Here is an 8438-nt window from a genome sequence, read left to right on the forward strand (position 1 = left end):
TCCCTCAGCCTCTCCTCGCAGGAGAGATGCTCCAGTCCCCTCCTCATCCTCGTAGCTGGGCTCTCTCCAGTAGCACCGATCTCCGTTGTGGGGGGTGTCCCCCCACTCCGGGGTGGCTTCGTGATGGCGTTCGGCTTTGAAACGGCTCCCGGGGTTGCTGCGGGGCAGGAGCTGCGGGGGGGGTGGACCGTCACTGCAGGGGACTCCTGCTCAGTACCGGGACCCCGAGCTGGGTGCGGGGCAGCTGCAGGAACCGGGAATCGCGGCGGGGAGGAGCAGGGAGAGGAGACCGGGTCCCGTCGGCCAAAGCCCTTCCGGTGCCTCCCAGGAGGGGGGGCCGCAGGCCCGGTGGGGGCCGGTCCTGGTCGTCCCGGTCCCAGTGGGAGTCCCGATGGGTCCCAGTTCCGGTGGGGGTCCCGGTCCCGGTCCCAGTGGGGTCGCGGGGGTCTCGATCCCAGCGATGGTCCCAGTCCCGGCGGCGGTCCCGGTCCCGGCGGGGGTCCTGGTCGGGGTCCCGGGGGTCCCTCCCTCCCCCCGCCCCCACTCACCGCGTCCCGCCGCCGCCCGCGCGCCGGAAGCGCTACGTCACAGCGCCGCCGCCGCGGGAACGGGCGGGGGGGGGGGGGTGCGGGGGTGCGGGGTGGAAACGAGGCGGCGGTGGGCGCGCACCCAAGTGCGTCGAGGCCGCGCGCCGCGCCACGCCACGCCTACCAGGCGTGGCCCGGCGCGCGCTGATGGCGGCGGCGGGGGCGGGGAGCTCCCGGGCGACGCCTCCAGGCTGGGAGGGAGAGGGGCGGGGACTCCGGGGGGCGGGGCGGAGTGTGATGGGCGGAGCCACGGCGAGGGACGGCGCAGGGCGGGGCGTCGGGTGGGGCGTGGGGAGGCCCCTCCCCCGAGCCTGGCCACGCCTCCCCGGGGCCTGTGGCGCTGCCCCGGAGCCTGGCCACACCCCTCCGAGGCAGGCCACGCCCCTCCGAGCCAAGCCACGCCCCTCCGCGCCCTGTCCCGAGCCCTGCGACCCCCGGTCCCCCCTCGGCGCCGCAGCCATGGCCCCGCCGGTCCCCGCGGGGAAGCAGAGGCCCCGAGAGCCGCCTCCGCCGCCTCCTTTATTCCTACCGGGGTGCTCGGGGAGGGGGGGGCACGGGGGGACCCCCGGGGCCGCCGTCAGGAGAGCAGCCCCTCGAGGGGCAGCTGGAGGTAGCGGCGGAGGGCGGGCGGCAGGCCCAGCTTGGCAGGGCGGCGTGGCACCGGGAGCCCAGGCACCGCCGCACCGCGCAACGGGCCAAGTGCTGCAGACGCCGCGGCTGCCCCGCCATCCGCACGGCCGAGGCGTAGAAATCCCGGTGCTCCTGGAGGGGGGGGACACACACACATAGAGGCACGGGGGTGAGCGAGACGGGGTTTGGAGTGGAGGGGGGGCGGACGTCGGGGTACCCCCCCGTCCCCGTTACCTCCCACAGCTCTGGGGGCACGGCCCCCACCCAGCCCTCGGCGGGGGGGACGCGGTCGTAGGCGTTGAGCAGCATCTCCAGCGCCGGGGGGTGCCGGCAGCAGAACTTCAGCATCTGCCGACAGCGAGCTGTCACCTGGGGGGGGGACGACACACCCCGCCGCGCCCCTGTCCCCCCCCCCCCCCCATCACATCACACACCCCCCCCCCCGCCATCGCCCACCTTGGGGTGCACCGGCCCGGCGCCGTGGTCCAGGAGGAGGGCGATGGTTTCCTCGGGCCGCTGGTCCCGGTATTCCTCGACGGCGTGGAGGGCGCAGTCCATGGGGGTGTACCCGGCGCAGTTGGGGACGGTGGCGTCGGCCCCGTGGAGCAGCAGCAGCCGCGCCAGCCGGGCCTGCCCGTTCCCGCAGGCGTTGTGCAGGGGCGTGTGGTCCTTGCGGCCGGCGGCCCGGGGGTCGGCGCCGGCTGCCAGCAGCCTCTCGGCCACCCGGTAATAACGCTCGGCGTCCCCGGGGCGCTCGGCGGCGGCGCAGGCGGCGTTCAGCGGGGTCTCGCCCTGCCGGCTGCGGCGGGAGGGGTCGGCGCCGTGCCGGAGGTAGAGCTCGGCGTGGGCCGCCAGCCCCTCCCGCGCCGCGACGTGCAGGGCCGTCAGCTCCCGCTCCCGCGTCCCCAGGTTCACCCGCGCCCCGTGCGCCAGCAGCAGCTCCGCGCACCTGGGGGGGGGGGGGGACAACGAGGGTGAGCCGGGGGTGGGGACCCCCCCACCGAGGGACCTGGGACCCCCCCACCGAGGGACCTGGGACCCCCCCGGAGGGAGCTGGCACCACCCCCCCCGGGGCCACCCCGCGCCCCTCGCCCTGGGGCAAACCCCGCCGGGACGCGGGAGCTGCAGCGCGGGGGGGCCCGGGGGGGCGGGGCTCGGGGGGGCTAGACTGTGAGTTGGGCGGGGCTTGGCGTTGGGGGCGGGGCTTGGCTTTGGGGGGACTTGGCATTGAAAGGGAGGGACTTTGAGGCGGGGCTTGGGTCTGGGGCGGGGCTAGCTTTGGGCGGGACCGTATGTTGGGCAGAGCCTGGCTTTGGGGGCGGAGCTTGGTGCAGGACTATTTTGGGCGGGGCTTGGCTTCATGGGCAGGGCTAGGTGCTAGATGGTTTGGGGCGGGGCTTGGCTTTGGGGGCAGAACTCAGCATTGGACAGGAATGTGTTTGGGGCGTGGCTTGGGTTTTGGGCGTGGCTTGCTTTGGGTGGGACCATATGTTGGGCGGGGCTTGGCTTTGGGGCGGGCCTTGGTCCACAGGGGGTGAGGGTGGGGCTTATCTTTGAGGGTTTAGAATTGCAAGGGTGCGGCTTGGGCAGGAGGTGGAGCCTAGCATGCAGATGAGTGCATCCGTATGGGCAGGACTTGAAGAGTGGGTGGAGGTTTGCTGGCAGAGAAGCATGTGGGAGGGGCTTGGCATGCAGATAAGGCTGGGAGCACAGGGGCTGGCACACATGTGGGCGGAGCATGGTATGCAGATTGTGTGGGCGGGGCCCTGCAGTTAGCCAGAGCCCGGGTGGGCGTGGGCATGAGCAGGGCGGGGCTCCGCATGCAGATGAGGCGCGGCGGGCGGGGCCTACGGGAGGCTGTCGGGCGAGGTGCAGAGGTGCAGGGGGGCTGTGCCGGCCGCGCTCAGCACGTTGGGGTCGGCCCCGAAGGCCAGGAGCAGGCGGGTGCAGTCAGGGCGGGGGGCGGCCGCGCTGTCGTGGAGGGGGGCCTGGCCCCCCACCACCGTGTCCACCTCGGCGCCCCGCAGCAGCAGGTGCCGGACGCAGTCGCTGTAGCCCCGGCCGGCGGCGATGCGCAGGGCCGAGGTCTGCTGCCGCCGGGCGCTCAGCACCCACAGCCCTGCCGGATTGGGGGGGGGGGGGGGGGGGGGGAAGGGGTCAGAGAGGAGGCGGGGGGGGGGGGCATCCTCCAGGCCTGCCCACCCACCCCTCACAGGACCCCAACCCGCCCATACCCCAGCCCAGCTGTGAACCCCGGCCTCACCCCCAGCCAGGAAAAGCCCTGTGGGGAGCAGTGATGGCCCCCCCTTCCCCAAGGCACCCTCCCAGTCTCACCCCCGCAAATTTGAGCAGCCAGCCCTCTTCCACCTCCCAGCCCCCAAGGAGCTGCACCCCCAGTCATCACCCCTCGCCCTGGCTCCCCCCGCTATTTCACAGGGAGCCCAGCAGTGAAGGGACCCTGCAGCCCCACGCAGCCCCCCCAGCCCCGTACCCTGCTCGGGCGACCAGACCAGCTCCTCGCTGACCATCTCCATGACCAGGTTGGCGGTGATCTCATCCTTAAAGATGCTCTTGATGCGCACGAGGTCCCCGGTGTACAGGGCGTTGTGGACAGCGGGGTCCCGGCAGTACTGGAGCCGCCGGGAGGGGGTCAGGGGGGGGTCGGGGGCTCTCCGGTAAGAGCCGTCGTGTGGCCGATTCCCGAGCCAGGGCTCGCCGGCGATCCTCCTGCTCCAGCAGCTCCCGCTGGAGCCGCAGCGAGCGCAGGGCGGAGGAGGTGAAGGTGAAGGTCTCCTGGGCCATGGGCACCCCAAGAGGGCAGGGGGAGGCTGGGGGGGACAGCAAGCTGCCTCCTGCGCCTGGGTGGGGGTTATAAATAGGGCTGTGCCCCACGCACAAATGCTGAATCAAGAGCCCAGGCCAGGCCGCCCTATAAATAACTCCCCCAGGGTGGTAAACAGGGTCAGATTGGCACGGGGCTGCCAAGGAGTTTAACCTGTTGGTGGGTGGGAGATGGGGACGGTCCCACGGGACTGGGTACCCCCAAACCCCGCAGGGCTCAGGCTGAGGCTGCGTAAGACCCCGGGGGGTAACGACACTTTGTGCCTGGGGGAGGCTGGGAGAGCAGGGAACCCCCCAGGGGAAGGGTTCGGGACGCTGCGGCTCAGCAGAGGGGGGACAGAGCGGCACCACTGGCTGCAGTGGCAGCGGGGACGGTGACACACGAGCAGACGGGGCAAGGCAGGGGCAGAACAGCCCTTTAATGCAGGTTTGGGAGCCGAGAGGGGCCGGCCTGCCCGCAGGAGTGGGGACAGGCATTGAGGCCGTGTCCCCCTGGGACTCCCCGGGTCCCCCCAGCTCTCGGCTCCAGAACAAACACAACAGAGAAAGGAGCAGGCGGGCAGCCAGTGCATCGCCTGCTCGCTCGGCATCCTCACCAGGCCACGGCGCAGCCCTGACCGGGCCAGCAGTAACCACGGTCCAGCCCAGACCGGGCCAGCAGTAACCCTCTCCCTGGCCATGCCACAGCTCCCCGAGGTCAGCAGCAATCAGCTTGGGCCGGGGCGGAGAAGAAATCCTCAGGCAGCTCTCCCAGGAGCCCGTCCAGGTCATCTGCACAGGCAGAGGGAGGAAGACACGCTGAGTTTTACTTGTGTCCAGAGGAGGAATCGACTCCACGTACCGGGGATGCAGTGGGAAAGACCCCCTTCGGCACTACAAAGGGGAGGAGACGCTGCCCACCCCCAGGAGCTGTTTTCCACAGGACATTGGGCTTTTCCTCCCACCCAGAGCAGCTCCAACTCACCCGTGTCGCAGCCGGCAGCTCCCACCAGTTCTTCTCGCTCGGGCCCGGAGCTCAGCGGGTGCAGGGAGAAGCCCCTGGGAGACTGCTCTGTGCTGTGGCTGCCCATCTTCCATCGTCCCCAGTCCCCAGGGGCAGCGGGACCTCGGGGGGGCTGTGCAGGGTGGTCTCGGAGTAGCCCAATCTGGGAAGGGACCTGCAAAACCCAGCAGAGATGAATCGTTGGGGGCCCACGGGAGGATTTCTCTGTCTCTCCCAACCCTCCCCCTTCCTCCCTGGTTGCTCTGGGAGTGCAGACCCCCTGGTAACAGCCTCGGGGGGAGTCCCAGCATGCCTGTGCCTCCAGGGCCACCGGCACTGTGCCCTCCCTCACCTCCCGCTGCGCTGGCGACGGCTGCGAGAAGCTGCCCTCGGGCTCCGGCGGGTAGATCTTGAGCAGGTTGTTGGGGGTGACGTTGAGGTAGTGGTTGCGGTGGGACGGGGAGAAGACGCCCACCTGCGGGGACAGAGCAGTGGGTCGCAGCCAGAGCTCTGGTGGCATCACCGGCTGCAGCCCGGGGAGGAGCCGGCAGAGCCCCTTCTCCCATTCCCGCGGGATGCGAGCCCGGCAGCTGGGCACGGTGACCACGGGTGAATGGTGCCCGTGGCAGAACCAGCCCCAACGCGTCGCTGCTGCCGGAGATCTGCCTCCACGTCCCCTACCTGCTTGAGGAGCAGCACCGAGCCGGGCCTGAGCTCGCTCTGCCTCTCTTCCAGCAGCAGGCGATGCACTGTGCCCTGCATCTCTCCTGCGGACGAGGAGGGGACCCGTTACCCACGGGAAGCGATGGCTGGGAGCACCGGCCCAACGCAGGCACGAGCATGGCCGCGCTCACCGGTCGGGTCCCTGAACACGGCACCAGCGTCGACGTTGGCTCTGGTCAGGGTCTTGATCATCACCGCCATGCTGGGGACCTTGTTCTTGGGGAGCTGCTTCAAGGCTGCCTGCACACAAAGACCCTCGTCACACCGATGTCCCCCAGCGCAGCCCCGTGGGGTCACGGGATGTCTGCAGGCAGCCCAGCTCGGCCCCCTCCCCACGCTGATGCCCAGCCCTGGAAACATCTCCAAGGGGCAAGGGGAGAGCCAGGAAACCGAGTCCCTGGGGCCAATGCCCTCACCCGGGGCCTCCCTCACCTTCCGCAGCACCATGACCACACTGTAGGTCCTGAGGAAGCAGCCGGGGTCCCTCTCGTCCAGCCCCAGCTCTGTCTTCATGGCAAGCCAGGGGCCCTTCCCAAAATCCTCCTCCACGGGCGGTGAGGAGCTGGGCAGTCCCTGCAGTCACAGGAAAGCCACGGTCACCATGGTGGAGCAGAGCCAGTGCATCTCGCAGCCCCGGGGACCCCCTCCCCTTCCGGCATCGCCCTCTGAAAGCCACGGCCTCGGGGACTGCCCGCAGCAGCACCGCTGGGATTCATATCTGGCTCTGCGCCGGAGCAGGGGGTTACCTCCGTCCGCGGCTTCGCCACAGCCCCGTGAGCCGGCGTTTGGGGAGCGGAAACGAGGATCTCCTCCAGGAGCTTCCCAGCGTGCTTACGGGAGAGAGAGAGACACGTCATGGGGCACCCAGGGGATGCTCCGAGGCTGCCCCAAGCCTTTGCATCTCACACCAGCTGCTCCCATCCCATCCCATCCCATCCCATCCCATCCCATCCCATCCCATCCCATCCCATCCCATCCCATCCCATCCCATCCCATCCCATCCCATCCCCTGCACCCACCTGCTGGGGCAGGATCCCGGCAGGCCCCGGGAAGCGGCGAGTCTTCCCCTGGGGTGGGAGACGGGGGGCAGCTCCGGGTGCTTTGCTGGCCGCCGTCACCAGCTGCACGAGGTGGTTGGTGACCACCGGCGTCTGCAGGCTGCCCGGGGCTGGCCTGGGCGGTTGCCTCGTCGCGGGCTCCACACAGCTCATCAAGGCCGGTGGGTTGGCAGGGGGCAGCCGGGGTGGGGGGCAGCTCTGCCGGGGAGCCTGTTCTGTGGGGGTCCGGGACACCCGCAACCCCACAGAGGAGCTGCTCGCACCAGGCTGGCACGGGGATGCTTGGAAAGGCCTCGGGGATGGGATCCTGGGAGTGGGGACAGAGTCCCAGGAGCCACCCAGCTTTCCCAGGGGGGTGGGGGGCCCGGGGGGGCAGGCACCGGCTGTGCTGGGCCTCAGCACCAGCTTGGGAGCAGGAGCTGCCTGTGGGGCGGGCAGGGGGTCCTGCCTGTCCTCCACCCCCGCAGAGCTAAGGGAGACCAGCTCCTCTCCCACCCGCAGCTTCTTGGGTGCTGCCCATTCCTGGGGGGTCTCCTGCCCCGTGCGTGTCTGTGGGGGCTTCTCCCACTGGCTGGGGGGCGGCCGGGCAGCGCCAGCCCCCGCTGGCAGTTCAGGGCCCTCCAGCTCCATGCAGGCAGCCAGGAAGAGATCATTGTCCAGCTCATCTTGGGGGGCTGCTCCCCTGGACGAGGGTCCTTGGCAGCCTGTGGGTTGCTCCCCCCGCCCGGCGAGGGGCCGCAGGCCGGGGGGTTTACCGGGGCGGTGACCGAGCTGGGGTCCCAGTGGGCGGAGGGGCTGCGCATCACTGGGTGACAAATAGCTGGGGACCACGAATCGGTTCTCTGCGTCCTCCACGGCCGAGAGGAAATCCTGCGGGAAGGAGGCACCGGGCAGCCAAACAAAACAGCCTCGTGTCCCCCCCTTCATGTCCCCCATCCCCATCCCACCCCACGCAGCCACCCCCGGGGGGGGGGGGGGCAGACTAGCGCGGGCCCTTGGGGACTGAAGCCAAGAGCCAGCCACCTCTTAATGAGCGACCACGCTTAATGAGTGACCGCCACCCGGGGGGGGCTTAACCCCCCCACCCCCACAACGTGGGGCAGCACCAGGCCCCAGAGCCAGGCCCTGGTGTCCCATAGGCCCTGTCCTGTCCCTCACCTCATCTGCCAGGTCCCCGTCGGCCCCGAACAGCTTCTGGAGGCGGCCGGCCTGCGGGAGGGGGGTGAAGCCCGAGGGGGGGGGGGGGGCCGGTCATGGCGTGTCCCCCACCCCACGGGGACCCCAAATCTGCAAACCCCCCCCCCTCCCCCCGCTCCCGTTACCATGGCAGCGGCGCGGCCTAGGCCCTGGAGGCGGAAGTGGACCGGGCCAAGTCGCGACCCCAGCGAGGGGGCGGGCGGGAACGGCGCCTATAAGTGCCCGGCGCCCCCTGGCGGCGGGGAGGAATGCGGCCGCGGGCCTTAAAGGGGAGGTGACAGCACCCAGCGCCCCCGCCCTTGGGCCGCCCACGCGTGTCCCGTGTGCACACGCGTGTGCCCCGGCCGGACCCCGCGCTGACTCACGGCGGCCCCGGAGTGATTCATCCCCGCACGCCCACGCGTGGGCCTGACCCTCCCC

The 8438-nt window shown here is 70.9% G+C and overlaps 2 protein-coding genes across 3 annotated transcripts; both read right to left on the reverse strand.

The window, feature by feature from the left end:
• Positions 1-1086: 1086 nt before the first annotated feature.
• ASB16 (ankyrin repeat and SOCS box containing 16) lies at positions 1087-4097 on the reverse strand. Its single transcript, XM_075443821.1, is given in 6 exon segments — positions 1087-1349; positions 1452-1565; positions 1674-2166; positions 3069-3336; positions 3709-3877; positions 3879-4097. Coding segments are annotated over 6 exon segments (1422 nt in total). The 5' UTR covers positions 4020-4097; the 3' UTR covers positions 1087-1112.
• A 378-nt stretch (positions 4098-4475) lies between these two features.
• HROB (homologous recombination factor with OB-fold) lies at positions 4476-8205 on the reverse strand. 2 transcript variants are annotated; one of them, XR_012766233.1, is made up of 11 exons: positions 8144-8205; positions 7980-8030; positions 6783-7691; positions 6510-6593; positions 6196-6336; positions 5895-6003; positions 5722-5807; positions 5393-5515; positions 5023-5215; positions 4706-4829; positions 4476-4673 (listed from the first exon to the last, which is right to left on the reverse strand). XR_012766233.1 is itself a non-coding variant. In XM_075443527.1 (10 exons), the coding sequence occupies exons 1-10, from the start codon at positions 8144-8146 to the stop codon at positions 4756-4758; spliced, it is 1773 nt and encodes a 590-aa protein (XP_075299642.1). In that variant the 5' UTR covers positions 8147-8205; the 3' UTR covers positions 4476-4755. The 2 variants fall into 2 exon arrangements, 1 of the variants encoding a protein (XP_075299642.1); XM_075443527.1 differs by having other exon boundaries at positions 4476-4829.
• Positions 8206-8438: the final 233 nt, after the last annotated feature.

This window comes from Opisthocomus hoazin, chromosome 26 (assembly GCF_030867145.1).
Source record: "Opisthocomus hoazin isolate bOpiHoa1 chromosome 26, bOpiHoa1.hap1, whole genome shotgun sequence".
Lineage (NCBI taxonomy): Eukaryota > Metazoa > Chordata > Aves > Opisthocomiformes > Opisthocomidae > Opisthocomus > Opisthocomus hoazin.